Here is a 17,483-nt window from a genome sequence, read left to right on the forward strand (position 1 = left end):
AAGAGTGAGTGACGATTAGAAAGCTGCGTACGTGTAGCTTACCTCGTCAATTCCGGATGATATTGATCAGCTTGCATCGAAAAAACAGTGCCAAATTTCTCATTAAAAATTTCAAGTAAATTCGTTTTCTGTTCTTTTATTGTTTGTTTTTATTTTGCATTAAAATTTGTATATGAAATCTTTACTTTTTTTAAATTTTATATTTTTTTATTCTAATGTTTATTATAAATAAAGTTTTGTAAATTATTAATAAGTGTTACTTTATGTGCGGCCCGCCAAAAAAATTTTAAAATTTAAATTGGCCCGTTGATTAAAAAGATTGCTCACCCCTGTGTTAATGCATTATAAATATTCAAGTTATGACCTTCAGTTCTGATATATTATAGATTTTTTTAATTTTTAATTTTTTTTTTAATCTAAAATATCAGCAAATGTTACATCTATTGCTACTGGTAATCATATGTTTATTACAAAAATATATAATCTTGTTTGATATGAAATGAATAAAGTATATTAGTTTATTATATTAGTTGAAAGCAAAATACAGTTCAGATTTCAAACAAATGTTTGATATAATTTGCAATAATTTCACAACGAATACACATACATGTATAAATGTTATATCAAATTGTACAGAACAATATTCTACCTTGTTCTGGCTCAGTGACAATAAGAATGAAGTAGCCAGACAATGTTAATTTTGACAAAAAGTAACAAATTTTCGAGTTTGAATGTCAGTTATCATATGATATTTATTTTTTCTCATAAATTTTTCAAAGAAACTTTATTGAAAAATGTCGTATATAAAACTAACTATATTGATGAATATATGTGATTTTTTTCATATGAATAAAATAATAATTTAATTTTTGGTGAATTTTTAAAATAATATTGCCTGATTCACCTATTTTGCTGTTTGCCGTTTTACAAAATAAGGGGGCGTGGCAAACGGCAGGCTAAGGGTTAATAATTCTTCAAGTTATACATTTCTTAATTGTTTTAGCATATTTTTTTTTATATCAGAATTAATGAATCCAGAATTTCTACTAATTATATTCTTATTTACTTACTCACTTAATATTTTTAGCTAGTTACCATCATTAAAACTTTAATGACTAAGTACTCCCATAAATATATATGATACATGTGGTGGGCTCTACAGGGTAAATACATGCACATATACACTCTTGAAGTTTGTCTCATTGTAGTATGATTGTACTTGAACTTCACAGAAAGTCTGTTAAATTCTAAATATTAATTTAAATGATTACTTACTTTATCATACTGACAAACAACAACATTTTCAGTGTAAAATAACTCTGTGGCATCTTCATCAGTATCATCATCATCAGAATTAAGCGGTTCCTAAAATATTTGTTCATTCATTCATTGTTTTTATAATTTTAATTTAATAAACAATATCTAAATACTTTATTAAATCATAATATATTTATATAATTATACAATACATTTATTTATGATAATTTATGAATTGAAAATTTGTATAAAACAATTATTCCTTTAACATATTGTATATTGACAAACATTTTAATGAACCTCCAATTTCAGGAAATAATACTACTGTTTTAATTTTTTAGCTGATTATATTCCATTAACTATTTTTAATTTTGAAATAAAAGAGTATCAATTACAGGTGTTTCCAATTTCAATTAAAGATATGTTCAAAAGAAAATAGTCCTAATAAAAATATTGATTTACATTAAACTGATATAGTTGATTAAACAAACAAAAAACAAATTTAAGATATATTTTCAGTTACTGCTTGTTATGGAAGCCAATTTTTGTAATCTTAATTGGGAAGGTTATTGACCTTTGGATCAACTTCCTAATTAAGATGGTTTACAAGAATTGGTTTCCATGAAGTGATAAAAGGAAATATATTGATCATAGTGCCAAGATTCAAGGACTGAAAACTTTTTTCTTTACAAAAACAATTATTTTTTTACTTTAAGCTTCCACGATCCTCAGCAAATACTAAACTCCATTGGTTGCGAAAAAATAAATTAAACATTTCTGATTTTAAAAAATGGGACTTGTCTGTAACTGAAATGATCTTCAAATGAAAAATTCTTCAGTGTATTGATTAGTTTATTTGCCACAGTTCCTATTTTATAAAAACTATTGAACATAAGAGAATCAGCAAAGTACATCTACAATATCACATTTTAAACAAACTGAACTGAGATAGTTTAGTACAGTAGTTCCCAAAGTGGGCGCTACTGTCCCCCTGTGGGCAGTGAGTAAATCTAGAGGTAAACTTTTCTATGAAATCTAATGAGTTTCATAGAAAAGTTTTTCTAAATATATTTCCAAGCCTTTCTCACACAAGGGAAAATGGGTTAGAGGGTATTGGGGTATCACTTTAGGAACCAAGGGTGCAGTGGCTCCAAAAAGTTTGGGAATCACTGGTTTAGTACCTGTACAACTATTTATCTTCAAATCTTTGGTTATTGACAAATTCATTACAAAATATCTGGAACAGACAATCTCAAAAAATTAACAATATGAAAAAAAATCTCATTAGTCTGAAACAGGGCTAGCATGACAATACAGACAAACTAAGAGCCACCTACAGCTCAGAATACTGGAGTGGCACAACAATGGGCAATTTTTTTATGCTTAATACTATTAGACAATTCATATAAACTCAAACAAATAAATGAAACTGAATATATTATTATTTTAAAATAGCTGAATATAAAATCTAAATAAGTTTCTACAAGACACGAGCCATTATTTTGAAATTAATTTAGAAAATGTAATATGTATGTATAGGTTTGACAAATAGAAAACCTTCATATGCCTGTATTGCTTATAAGAAAATACTCAATCAGAATAACTCTAAGTCGTGTTTACTCAAAGTCATTTTCTTTCTCCCATCATCTAGCATAGAGATTGATATATTAAATCAAACTGGTTAACTTGAATTCATCAAACTAATTAATTCAAATAGTGTTTTGATACAGTATTTTCACAAACTGTACAGAATTTTAAGTTTCCATTAAATAAAATAATTAACATTCATCTAGGAAATAAACTAATCAGAAACTTTCTGTAAAGTACAGGAACCACATATGACTAAAAATAAACATTGTGTCAAATGACACAGGTGGGACACGGTGGCTTCCAGACAGTGCATGCAAATCTTGATACTAACTGTTGTTCAAACTACTTTTTTGAAAATTTTTTGTTTTATTTCATTACTGATGGATTTTTCTGACCAGCTGATGTAATAAATAAATTGATTTTTGATAATCTAATAAAAATGATTATAATTCAATTCTATGTAAAAATTTTAACAGTTTAACAAAAGCTTTCTAGCAAAATTTTAAAAATATAACAACATAAAGAGTGGTGCATTTGTGATAAAAAATAAAAAAACAGATAAATTCTAGGCATGAAGTCCTTACCAAACACTTAAAGTGAATGAATCAACCATTTGGGAAAACATTTCTCAATACTTTATTTAACCATTCGGTTAAGCACTTTAGACTTTCTTGTCAGCATCAAGAGCATTACATTGACAACGATTTTATTTTCAAAATTTCATCAATTCTGTTATATTTCAGACTTATTTTTTACCTTGTCAAACACAACTATTTATCTCCTTCAATAGAGACAATCATATCTTCAAGTTTTGTTGGAATACTCAACTGCAATACCTGGCTTGCATATTGATATCCCCCCTCAATAAGTGGACTTGTCCTGTCACCTTTATAAGCCACCTAATTTTCATTTTCATCAATGAACAATTTGGATGATGCAAGTTGCTGCTTAATTAATTGTAATTCTTAACTTTTTTTTTTACAGGTTATCTATCTATACTTTTTATTGTATTATCTTCTTATTTTATTTTTTTAATGCACCATCTGGATTTTTGTTGATTTTTCTTATAATAATAGTTTAATTTTACATGTTTTTATATTTATATACTATTACTCTGGTCAATTTCCCTGATCTGCTCATCTTCATCTTTGTTTCATTTTCATTTTCTGAAAAGCTGTTTTCTTTCAGCTCTACTTCTTCCTCAATAGGTTCAGGCATTTCTAAATGTATGTCTTTTTATTCAACTCTCTCCTTTTCATGAGTTCAGTCATCTTTAATTATTTTGATGCTATTGTTTGGTTTGTTCAGGAATTCATTGATAAATTTTACATCCTGCTTATTAATACTCTTTTTGCTCTAATATCCCATAGACAATAGACCTTGGACTCACTTGAGTATCCTATAGATTTATGGGATACTCAAGTGTAAATAGAGTATCTTTGGACTCATTTGATAGATTTTTCATAAAACTTTCCCTTTCCTAGTTTCTTATCTAAAGTAAAGGCTACTTGACTGAATGTTCTGAAATATTTTAAGCTGGCATTCTCCCAGCTATAAAATATTAGCCATGTACCATACATCTTTCATTTAAGTGACCTAAACGTTTGTGCCATAATTTCATTTGACTAATATTTGTTCTAGAAAATTTAGATTCTTCCCATGTTTCTTACATATAATATAGTCCATCTTTCTGTATATGCTCATATTTCAGTTTTCTTGGTTTTTGGATCCATGGTGGTTGCTTGATTCTTTTGGAATAATACACTAAATCCATAATCAGTTATCATTCTTACTGTAAATAGGTTTGTTCTCAGTTCCAGTATGAGAAACGTGCTTTGAATCCTATCTTTATCTCAATCACTATATCACACTTCCCTTAATTTCTGTTGTAGAAGAGTTGGCCAAGTTCAATTCTCTTATGTGAGATGTTTCAATGTTGGTAAACCACTCTGTCTCATAGCACATACATGAAGCAGCATGTGAATCTAGACACCATCTCCGATTTTCCCTCCATTCTTTTGTTGTGATGTTCACATTATATGATTCTTGTCTCTGAGTAGGTAAGCTAATGGTCATTGCTCTCTGTGGCTTTCACTTATTTCTATCCCAGCATTCTCTTGCTTTATGACCGATTTTTCCACAAATATGGCATTTGAGTTTGAGTGGCCCTTTATTCTCTGATTGCTTTACTCATTGTTTGCTTATATATAATGTAGAAATCTTTGAATCAACATTTCATTTTCTCACTTAATATTCTTCTATTAGCTTTATTTTGAGCTCATCTGGAGAAGGTAGTTTCTCATGTCTCGATCATGTTTTGAAACTGTTCAAATGAGTATGGAATACTATATACCAGAAGCACAGTTACTAACTCTTCATTTACAAAAATTTCCATTTCCTTTAACCTATCCCATGTTGAAATCTTTCTCCATTGTCACGCCATGTTGAATTTTTGCCAATGCCTAACAAAATTTATTACATGTTTTTGAAAAAAAATAATCGTATCGTCCAAAATTATTTTTTTATTTTGCATAAAGAAAATAGATATATTAATAAATGTAAAAACAAAAAAGTATATTTTGGAAGTTAGTTTTAATATAAAAATTATAACAATTAGCGACATCTAGTTTCAAAAACATTCCAATGCTGAAACGAGATATCTCAGGTCAAAGTCATTAGGTCGCAACCCGAGATATGTCGGGAATACCAGAGAGAAGGTTAACTTATCTACCGTCAAGAAGCCTCTTACATGATCTGTCATATTGTCTCTTCTCTCATTTTTTTGAATATTAATTTCTTTAGCAGCATAGCCTTCCTGGTGAGACTTTTCAATTCAAAAATTTCTTATAGCTTATTCCAAATTCTATTTGAGGTTACACATCCTTTTGTCTGCTTTAATTCTGCTGGGGTTATAGCAAGAATTATATCACTCATTGCTTTAGAATCTGTCAAGTCCCATTGTTATGTCACTTTTCATCTACTGAACCAATAATGTACCTTCATATTTAACTCTGGGACTCTTGCCAAACCTGCTAATATACCATCTGCTAAACTGATCCCCTCCAAAAAAACAGATCCTTTCAAACAGAAAACCAAATCACATTACCTTTTGGTAATGTGATTTGGTTTTCTGTTTGGACAACCTTGTTAGGCCTTGTTCTGACAATCTCGTTAGGCCTACTTGACATTAGCAAAATGTTTTCTACCTATTGCTATTTTTAACATTTATTAAATATAAATTTGTTATAAATGCAAATTTATGGATGAAATTAAACTAAAGACACTACAAAAGCAAGTCAAATAAAAATGAGTCGGGATCTTCCTGTAAGATATGAGTAATGTTCAAACACCAAATCGGGTTGACAATTCACAAACATTTATATTGACAAAACAAAAATACAGAAAATAAATACACAACAACACTCGATGACACCAAATAAACAACGTTTACAAATTAGCTTTCCACGTCAGCACCAAATCAAAGTTACAAACAACAATAATTCTGTAACAGGTCTGTTGAAAGGGCACATTGCAACTTCTGCTCACGAACGTAACAATCGTAGAATTCTCGAGTCCTAACAACAGCAAGTACGTTACAGTCCAACCTCAGTCCACTCTTTACGGTATTCAAAACGGGAGCCTCACACTTTCAGGCTTTCAAAAGGGAACCTCTTTCCTGCCTAAAGCTGCTGCTTTTATACTCGTTGGCGCTCATGCTGATCCACCAATCAGCGCCTGATGTCTCCGTTTCGTCCAGCCAATGTACGATCATCGCCAGCCAATTGCAGATTGTCAATTTCAAAACAAACGGCGGTTGGGAAAACCGCCATTCTCCAACGGTTGCTTTCCAACGGACTTTGTAACGGCTATCGATTTGAATTACAAAAATTCCGTTATGATAGAAAAAGGCGGGAATCGCACAGCTGGGTGATTCCAGCCACAACAATATAGTTTGTTCCAGGTAACTTGTCATATGTTCATAGGATAGATTACTTTATCCTGTAACTACTGACATTGGTTTCATATGGTAGCATACTAAGAAATCTGTGTAACATTTCCAACAAACATCTGCACTCTATGCATGCTTCAGTAAATAAACAGGATATTATTGTTGGGTTTTTGATAACTGAAGGTGTTTCACAGCATGACTTTCATTGTTGAATATCAGCAGTTTATGGAGAAAATTTATTTTTTAACTACAGTGAAGAGGTGGAGCAACAATTCAAAGAAGACAAAGCTTAAAAGATGATCCAAGGCTGGGATAGGTGCATCATGTCATTACAAGGTCAAAGATCATTTCATTACAATAGCAAACATGAATGTCTTAATCCAACAAAGTTGATGAATATTAACTACCATATATCTCGGCGAATAAGACAACCTTCAGATAAGACAAAGTATAAATTTTCGTCAAAGTTTTATAGTTTTAACATATATCTGTCCTATAAGATGACCTCCAAACTACGTAGTACGATCCAAAAGTTCAGGGACTTGGTGGGAAATTCCTTACCTTAAAAAGTTTATATTGCCAATGCACAACCACCTTCAAAGTACAGTAGAGACTCGTAAATCAAAACCCCGGTAATCGGAATCGCCAGTAATCGGCACGATTTTCAGTCGGACTGTGTCGTGCTGAATCGAATGTTTTTGATACTAAATTTACTTCTAAAGTATAATTTTCATGTTTTTATATTCTTCAATATATTTATTTTGTTTGTACAAAATGCAGAAATAATTTTTAACAATACGATAGCCTCGATTATTATTATAAAAATTTTCGTTAGGCTTAAAATCGACGAAAATTCAACACGAAGCGACACGCAACGGAGAAAAATTTGAACATCAGACAGGTTAATGTATTTTTTCGTGCATAATCGGTAATTGGAACAAATTACTAATCTGAACAACCCCAGTCCCCAATTGATTCCGATTTTCGGTTCTCTACTGTAATCATCTTGGGAGATGATACACTTTTGCCAGTGCTCGTATAACTTCTGGAAGCACTGCTGGAAGCCATTTTTTGAAACCACTTGTAAGGCTTTCTGTGATGCTGCTCTCACCTGATCTGATGACACAAAATGGCATCTCTGCAAATGTTTTTTCATTGATGGAAACAAATAAAAATCACACGAAGCTGTCTGGTGAATAGGCGTGGTATGGAAGCACGTTAATTTGAGTTTTGGTGAGAAACTGTGTGACCATTTGGGACCGATGTGCAGGTGCGTTGTCATGCAGAAAGTACCAGTCTCCACTTTGCCAGATCTGCAGCTGTTTAGAACGAATGGATTCCTTCAAATGACATAAAATGTCTAGATAATGCTTCTTGTTTACTGTTCTGCCTTCAGGAATAAATTCTGAATGAACAATTCCTTTGTTGTCATAGATTACTGCAGTTTCCGAACTTTTGGATCATACCACGTATCAACAGCCTATGAATTTAGTTTAGATCAGCGATCATTATCTGGATACTATAGCATACACAGAATTATGTCCTATTCGTAATTTTTTGAAAGAACATCAAATTTTATTTTTTTGTATCTGTCCTATAAGATGACCCTGGATTTTCGGGGCCTTTTTTTATGATTCAACTATCGTCTTATCCGCCGAGATATACGGTAATTGGTCGTAACTAACTGTAAAGATGTATTCATGGATAATAGTGTGTACAGTACTTTACAATTATGATTAAAAAACTTATTGGTGTTCAAGGGTTCAAAACCTTCCAAATGAGGACCAGAGAAAAGGCTACATGTTGACACATTTCATTTGGTATGAGTGTGAGAAAAATGCATTTCTGGACTACATCATTACTGGAAATCACCAATATGAGCAAGAAACAGGATGGCAAAGCCTTCAGTAGAAGCATCTTGGATCTCCATCACCAAAAATAGTGAAGAAAATACTTGTTCCAGTTTGAAAGGTGTTTTTGATGTTTTTCTCTGAAAACAACAGTTCACTGCTCAATGAATTTCATAGGAGCAGCAAAAATCATCAATGTTATCCATCATTGTGAAACCCTGCAGTCTCTGCATGACAGTCAAGAACAAGCACCCAGCTTTATTGACAAATGGCATAATCTTATTGCACATGATGATGCAACTTCAAGCAGCCAGAGTTGAGAACAAAGTAGAAAATTATGGATCATCTCCTTACAATCCTGGTCTTTCCTCATGCAATTTCTGAGATTTACATTTTCAGTGACATGAAAAAACATTTGAAATGTTGCAGGTTTACACTGGATAATGAAGTACAGGAGACAGTTACAACTTTCTTCTATTAGAAGCTAAGGAAATTCTAGAAACACTTGTAGAATGCCCTTAGCTTCCAGCTTCTAGTATTTGTAGAATGCTCTTAGCTTCCAGGTTGGTCAGACAGCTGGATAAATGCCTCAATGCAATAGCAGTTATTTTTAATGTAAATATACCAGATGACAAAGAAGTTTCACTGGCTTACTTTCATTTGACTTGCCCAAATACAAATATATCATCTATTCTAATACAAATATTAATATATTTATTCTGTATCATATTCTAATTTCATACCTATTAAGAGTAAAAAAACATGCTGATTTTAATTGCATTATTAAAAAGAATGAGTTATAAAAAGTGAAACTCATTAATATTCATTATGAATATGTATTTATGAAATTGTAAAAATATATATTTAATATGCATTTCCTTTAAAGATTGTTTATGAAGATATTAGATCATACAAACTTACAAAATGACAATAACTCAAGAAATTTTCTATAAAAGATAAATTTAATAGAAAATATATTGACAAAAGTAGACATTTTATACAGACTGCTTAATCTTTTTCATAATAATACAGACTTGAGAACAGCTCTAAACAAAATAGATTAGAGAATTCTTTGATTTATCATTAAATACTTTTTTAAATAAAAGTAATTTTTTAAATGTGTTTTTCAATTTGTTTTCAGTTTTTGATGCGAATATCTTATAACCTGAATTTGCAGTATTTTCATGGAATGACGGCATGCCAGTCAATCCAGGGTAGACAATGAAATCACATATTTCTGCATGGTTAAAACCAGCATGTTGGTTTATCCTGGGGAATGCCGGCATGCCGGTTTAAGTGAGGTTATACATATCTCTCTAGAGGGCACATTTTTTAAAAAATGAAAGAGCTATATCCGATAAAAATGAACAAATTTTTATTCTAAAACTGTGGAACTGTCAGCATTACATCAAAACTACAATTATATGTTTAATTTCTTCATTTTGTCTTCTTTCTAACCATGTAAAATACTCGTGGAATTCTGAAAGTGCTAATTGGGTTCAAAAGCAAAAACAAACATATTAAATGTAAGAAAGTCCTGGTAAATTATCTCAACTTACATCCATTAACATCAGCTTTGTGTGAAATTTGAGAGGACAATGTTACTTGTAAGGTCAGGGTAGATGGTCAGTGTAGCCCATACTGACTAACTACTACTACTACTATTACTACTACTACTATGTCATTAATTGTTTTACTGTCTTAAAATCAGAAAGAGAGTTTTTGTTTACAAGTCAGTCAGTCATATTACAATGTTATTACTTTATTGTACTTGGAAGAATGTTTCCTTTAATGTTTAATTAAATTCTTTAACAACTAGTTTTGTTAGATCTGATTAATTTTATACTTTAGTCGCAGTTTAACCAGAATGCTGATAACCCCGGGGTTTCCAGGCATGCTGGTTTTCCCCATTTTTATGTGATATGCCAGTTATTTTGCAAAAATACATTAATATGTACTGCAGTATAAATGATCAATTTCTAAATTTTTTCTAAACAAATTATTCGTTTAAAATATACAATGGACTGTTTGGAAAAAATCTTTAAAAACAATAAAAACCTTAAAATTGTTTATTTATTTTACTCCTTGATTGCTTTTGTCAAAGAGTAAAACACACCAACAATTTTAAGGTTTTAGTTTTTATTGGTTTTAAAAATTATTCATTATTTTGTTACCTCTTCCTCAGCATCATTTTCATCCTCATTATGTTCATCATCTTCTTCTCTGTTATCTTCATTGTCAATAAAACCATCATCATCCTCCTCTTCATCTTCATCACTTGTATCATTTGTACCATCAAGTTGGATAATTCCACCCGATTGCTGAAAATTAAAGTTCAATTCAAATTTACACATCATGTTTATTTTTCAACAATTTTGTATCTATATTATTTCACTTATGAATGTCAAATTACCCATAAATTATTTTATGAAGCAGAAATACCTTTCACACTTTTAATTAATAATTCAATTATTTTTTATAATTAAAGTAGAGATTTCTGTTTGTAATTGGCCATTTAACAATTATAATAATTGATGATAATTACTTAAAAATTTAAGATTGTCAAGCATAAATTATTTTTATATTACAAAATATATTTTAAAATAATGAAAAATAGTTTTTAAGTGGAAAAAATAACAATATAAATTTATATATGTTTTTCTTGGTCAGAACTATAACAATAAGACTGTTACACTGACAAAAAAATCATGAATTAAAAGCATTTAGACTTGAAATTGTTATAAAATTAGGAAGTTAAGAGGATTATAAGAATCAACTAACTTTAGCAGTTTGAGCAAATATAAATATGAAAATATTAATCACTTTTTTATAGCAAACAAAACAATCTTATATAACACAAAATGAGATATGTTTTAATTTATGAAATTATATTCTAAGCAAATACATTACAAAATAATTTTTTATATTCTAAGTTTATGCATTTGATTCTGAGTTTTTGTTGAATTATTCATCCCTTATGCTAAATACTTAATGATTTTATATACATCAATGTACAGTACATTAAAATAAAGATTAAGCAAGATTAATTTGTACTTCTTAAATATTTTTCCATTACTAAACTTATTATTTGGAAATTAATGAATTTAAAGACTTATAGTAGGATAAACATGGGGTATTGGCCTCAGACAGATAATGTAATGAAAACTGATCCAAAATCATGTATCACTGTGTTATTAATTACCGTCCAATATTCAATCATAGTACAATATTGGCAAGACATTATCATATGATTACAGTTTTTATTGTTTTCAGATTTTATTTCTTTTTTAACTACATTGCATTTGGTAAAAGAAGTTAACAAGTTTTTATAGTATAATAAAGGTAATATAAAGATTCCAAAAAATTTGGCAAATGTTTTCATCCGTGTTTAACATATTTTCCTGTAATTTTTTATTGCTGGATATTGGTTATGTGTGGAGTGTTTATTATGATATTCCCAGTTTTGAGTAGTTGAATCCATATTTCATTATTTTTAATTTCAATTTTATGCCAAAAAATTTTCTAATAAACACCATCATGTGTGAGTTATTTTTTTCAGTAATGACATATTTTTTACTTTGCAATTTGTTAGAAGAAACAGTGATATTTTAAAAAACTCAAAAATTACATTATTATACATAACTTTGAAATTTGTGAAAAATCTGATCCAATATAGGGTGGTAATTGATACCCTAATATTGGCCAATTTTCATCCTATTATCTATCTGGATCAATTCACCATGATTATCCATTCTATGTCCTATGAAGGAAAAACTGCCGTTATGAATAAATATATCCATTCAAAAAAAAAGTATATAATTTTTTATGAATGTCTTTTTCTTCAACATTTAATTGATGTCAGATATTGTAAACTATAAATTGAAGACAGAAATTGCCTCCAATCAATAGTTCAAACTAAAACATTCATTATACATTATAATACAGTTAGGGCTCAATTACATTGAGTGTATTTACTAGCTAATCATCAGCATGATTTCAAACTTGCAAAAGAATGAATGAGTTTACACACACAGTGAGTACCAATTACACAGGGTTAATATTTTTGCTTACTATTCACTAGTAGCAAGGTCTGCATTGCCACAGTGTTTGCCAACATAATCCTGATACACAATGATTTTTAAGCCCATTTAATCAGTGCAATGGCAATACCGAAAAATTACTCCAAAAGCAATGAAATTTTTAGCAAAAGTAATTATTTTATATACATTTTAAATTTTAACTAAAACTATAACAACGAAAGAAAAAGGAAATCTTTGGTAATGACCATTTTTTCATATTCTTCTCATACTCTATTTTCTCTACCTTATCATCAAGTATTTTTTCAGAATAGAAAACAATTATTATAATTTCTGCCTACAACAAAACAACAAAATTAGCTGTTTTTCCCATGTAACCACTTCAGTTTTTAGCAGTTTGCTATTTAATGAAAAAAATTACCAAACTTCAGTCCTAGAATGTATATTTATACATTAATTAATTAAAATTCTAATATGTTACTTTTATAATTTTATCTTAATGTCAAAAATAATTGTAAAATTAAAATAAAAATAACTATATATACATATACCTTAGGAACTGTTTGTCCAGATATCATTTGTTGATTACTAGCAACAGACATTGTATATTGATGTTTGGCTAGATCTGTTGTTAAGTGTGGATAATGAATTCCTGTTGTTTGGTCTATTTAAATTAAACATAAATATAATTCTTAAAAAAAATCAAAAATTTTCATTTGTATTATATTAATTAAAATAATTTTACTAAATAAGACACTAAATAATAAAACTAAGTAAAATATTAAAATAAAGATTTTATATATTTTATTAATTAATAATAAAATTCATTATTTTGTATAATTGAAATATATCTCTCAAAATAATTTGGCATATTAACAAAATGTAGTTTGTAAATTAATAATAATAAAAAAATTCCCAGCAAATGCTTTCTTCTCTTCTGAACAAGATTATTTGCTAAAGCCCAAAATTTTTTTTTTAAACTCAAGCATATAACTATAGTAATACCAAATATTCGTGTAATTGTAATTTTTATTTCATAAAATTAAAATATATTAATTTATTGACATATTACAAATTTATTTTTACTTTAACACTTTTAAAAAATTATATTTTAAATTAAAAAAGAAGAGGGTAATTTGTATTAATAATAGGAAACAAAAATTAAAAATAAGGAAAATTTAAAAGATAAACTTATGAGCATTTTAGTTAGTTAGTTTCTTTCAATTCCAATATATCTGTTGATGTACAAATATTATATGCTAATTTATACATTATTTTTAATACATAAACTTGTTCATATAATGACTTAACATTCAAGTTATTTATTTGTCATATAATAATATTTTTATCACAATTACTAAATTAACTGATGAGTAAGCCACAATTTAAGTCATTATTTATAGATTTATAGTTGGCAAAGATAATTTATTTTTATTGTAAATAATGAAATACTATAATTATTAATACTGATATTAAATCTCTCAATGTTATAATAAAAATATGATTACATAAAAATAAATCATATATTAGAGAGATAATATTTAATAATTATTCTTTGTTATTTAAAAAAATTTATACATGCATTACAGCATTATCAAAATATGATAAAAATAAAATAATTTACATGATGAGTTACTGCAAACTTTAACTTCTACAATAGTATCATCTAAAGGAAAGCTAATTAACTGCACATGGTCATAAGAAATAATTTCAAAATGTATTTGTACAGATGATGTTTCAAAATTATTAATCATTTCTTATTCATTCCATTAATATGCAAATTTCCACATAACATCAGTATCACATTTTAAATTTTGAGGAATAGTTACATTGCTATACATAAAATTTCATGATGATGTAACTTAGCTGTTGAATCAACATAAATAAATTACTTTAAACTGCATTCAAAAATATAAATTACTTCATTCATGATAAAATAAGGCTTGAGAAATGTTTCAAATAACAGTTTCTCAAGCCTTATTTTATCATGAATGAAGTTTCTTACATTATTACTTTCCATTTATAATGAATTGATATATACAAAACATATAATGAAAAACGTTTAATCAGTTGAATTGGATTGATTTCCTTATGTTTACTGATGCAAAGACTTCCTGGGCCATACTACACTAATTTAATCAATTGGAAAAATAATTTTACAATTTCATCAACTTTTCACAATTTTATAACTGCTTAATGAAAGGAAATTGAATAAAAATAAAATTTTTACTAATTACAAAGTTAAGGATGAAAACAGTAAATAAATTGTCAAAGTAAAAGATAGATCTTTCACTTACATAAAAAATATTTTCGAGACCAATGAAAACTGTAGGAAAGTCCAAGATTTTGTCCTCAAGAAATGAAGTGTTCAAATTGTTCACTAATAAACAAATATCCATAAGATGTTGAAGTAACAAGTTCTTTTTACTGTTTACAATGTTACTATTTAGAGAAGCTTGAAATGAAAAAAATTTGTTCAATATAAGTGTGATGGTCCCAATTGTATAATTTATATAATTAATAAATAAAGCAAACTAATTGTATAATTCTAATAAATGATTCCTCTCTTCTTGGTGTCTGTTTTCACCTGATTTTGTAAATGTAATAATTTTACAAAATCAGGTGAAAACAAACACCAAGAAGAGAGGAACATATTTTTCGGCATATTCACTTCCTTTCAGAGATGACACAGCTTCCTCGTGTGTACACCCGAAACCTGCGGCAGAAATTCATCTATTAGATAATTATTGTAAAACATCCAAAAAAGGCTATGGAAAAAACCCAGGAGAGACCCCCTAATAAAAAGGAGGGGTCGATGAGTCAAGAGAGGTCTTCCAGCTATCCTTGGTCATGTGTGTGTGTCGCCACTCGTCTCCGCCAATCGCCAAATCAAACTACTTACCAAACTATTCTATCAACCTATCCTACCGAAAGCCTAAGGGAATGGTGTGGAACGCTAAACAAATAAACTCTAAAGAACTTAACGTCGCCCAGATGTCTACGTCAGAAAGGTACGTATCCTCACGTGAAGTTAATGTAAACTCTCTCTCGCGGTTAAGGCCCATGTGACTACGTATTCCTAACCTATGTCCAATTTCTCTTAGTTAAGTCTCTATGTACCACCTGTAAATCATTGATATATAATAAACGGGTATGTTATTTTTGTGATAAATAGCGGAGTGTACTCCTTCCTGAGTTCTCTACTTCTGCCTCTATTCTGAATCCGGTAGCCTACAACGCAACCACTCGCGCAGAGAAAAAGACGAAATTTGCGACCACTTAGGTTTTTGTGTCTACCTAGAAGACACAATGGTGTCAGTCCTGACGAGTTAGTCATTGCAGTCTTCACCAGCGCAATGTCGACCCTTCGGTCCTGTGGTGCCGAAGCATAGGGACACTTCACACATTGTCACATAAGTCAATCAGAACACAACTTCAACAAAATTACAAAACTGCTAAAAGAAATAAAGCTAATTAAATTAAATAAAAATTGTATTCTCAGATACAAAGTGTAAAATTTGAACACATGATAAATATGCTGTTATTAGCATGCTGCAAAAAAAGTTAAGCTCTGTAGACAATGCAAAGTTAACTCTATCATGATTTGAGAAGTATTTATTTTTAATGAAAAAACAAGTGTAATAATTAGAAGTTGGTAGTTCCAGTTGGAACCATTCCAAAGGAACTGTTCCAGATTCAGAACTAAGAGGAACAGTTCCACACAATGTGTCAACACAGCTCCAGTCAAAACTACTAACACATTCTCCATTCTGTACTTTTATATATATAGTTTTTTTACAAAACAGTAAATTCTTTATCTGAATTTGAACTGAATTTTGAGTTTTCTACAATTTCAAGTTTTTTTTGTCTTAATCCATTCTTTAGTTACAATAATTATCTGTTTGGGTTTGTCTGCTTTTATAATTTCTAAGTTATTATGATTTAGAAAGCTATATAGTCTATTTTGCCTTTATATTGCAAATATCTTTCATCTTTTATAATTGTTTTTCCTTTTCTTTTAGTTGCATATTTTTTTATTGTGTTGCTGAGATTTATCTTTAGAAAATTTGATTTTATTTCAGGTACATTATTACATATGCGATCTAAATTAGGAATTATATCTATTACTTCCCATTCGTTCGGACCATTAAAATCTAAGCAATCACACAGTATTTTACTTATTTCTTCAGGTTCTTTAGTTAACTGAAGAGGGGCGTATTAGGCCCGAAACGCGGAATGTATCAACTGAAATAAAGATGAAAATAAGCCAAGTGTTCACTGGATTACACTGCATCATGTGCTAGAAACAACAAAAAGATCTTTTTACTTAAATGGGCAACCTCTTGAATTGGTCAGTAACATAAAATATCTAGGTACATAAAATTACCTTTAATTGGAACGAAAACTTTCAGTTACATTTGAAAGCCCTTACTACAAAAATTAATCTATTTATCAACAATGTCATTTATTTATGTTCAACTTTAAAAACTATGGACCTAAAACTTCAGATGAAAATATTTAACGTACTAATTACTTCTTCATTTTTCTACGCTAGTCTGATATGGGCATTAGATTTATTTTACAATCTGGAAAAGTTTCACATCACCTACCCACAAAAACTATTTAAAATCAAAAGAACAGTCCCAGGATACACCATAAGAGCAGAAACAAACAGATATCAACTTTCCCTTTTTTTCTGAAGAGACTGATCAAATTCTACTACAGATTAATAAATACCAACGATGACAATATAAGATTTATACATCAAATTATGTGCACCCAAATCAACGATTCAAATTC

General features: G+C 29.3%; 1 protein-coding gene across 2 annotated transcripts in view; it reads right to left on the minus strand.

The window, feature by feature from the left end:
• The window catches only part of TfIIA-L (transcription factor IIA L), a 60,485-nt gene that overhangs the window by 11,073 nt on the left and 31,929 nt on the right, over window positions 1-17,483 (minus strand). For both annotated transcript variants that reach the window (XM_067276888.1, XM_067276887.1), the window contains 3 exons: window positions 13,235-13,347; window positions 10,821-10,967; window positions 1,276-1,365 (listed from right to left, as the gene is read on the minus strand). In XM_067276888.1, the coding sequence (XP_067132989.1) occupies window positions 1,276-1,365; window positions 10,821-10,967; window positions 13,235-13,347 (350 nt within the window). The remainder of the gene's footprint in view (window positions 1-1,275; window positions 1,366-10,820; window positions 10,968-13,234; window positions 13,348-17,483) is intronic.

This window comes from Centruroides vittatus, unplaced genomic scaffold (genome assembly GCF_030686945.1).
Source record: "Centruroides vittatus isolate TY-2023 unplaced genomic scaffold, ASM3068694v2 contig_717, whole genome shotgun sequence".
Classification (NCBI taxonomy): domain Eukaryota; kingdom Metazoa; phylum Arthropoda; class Arachnida; order Scorpiones; family Buthidae; genus Centruroides; species Centruroides vittatus.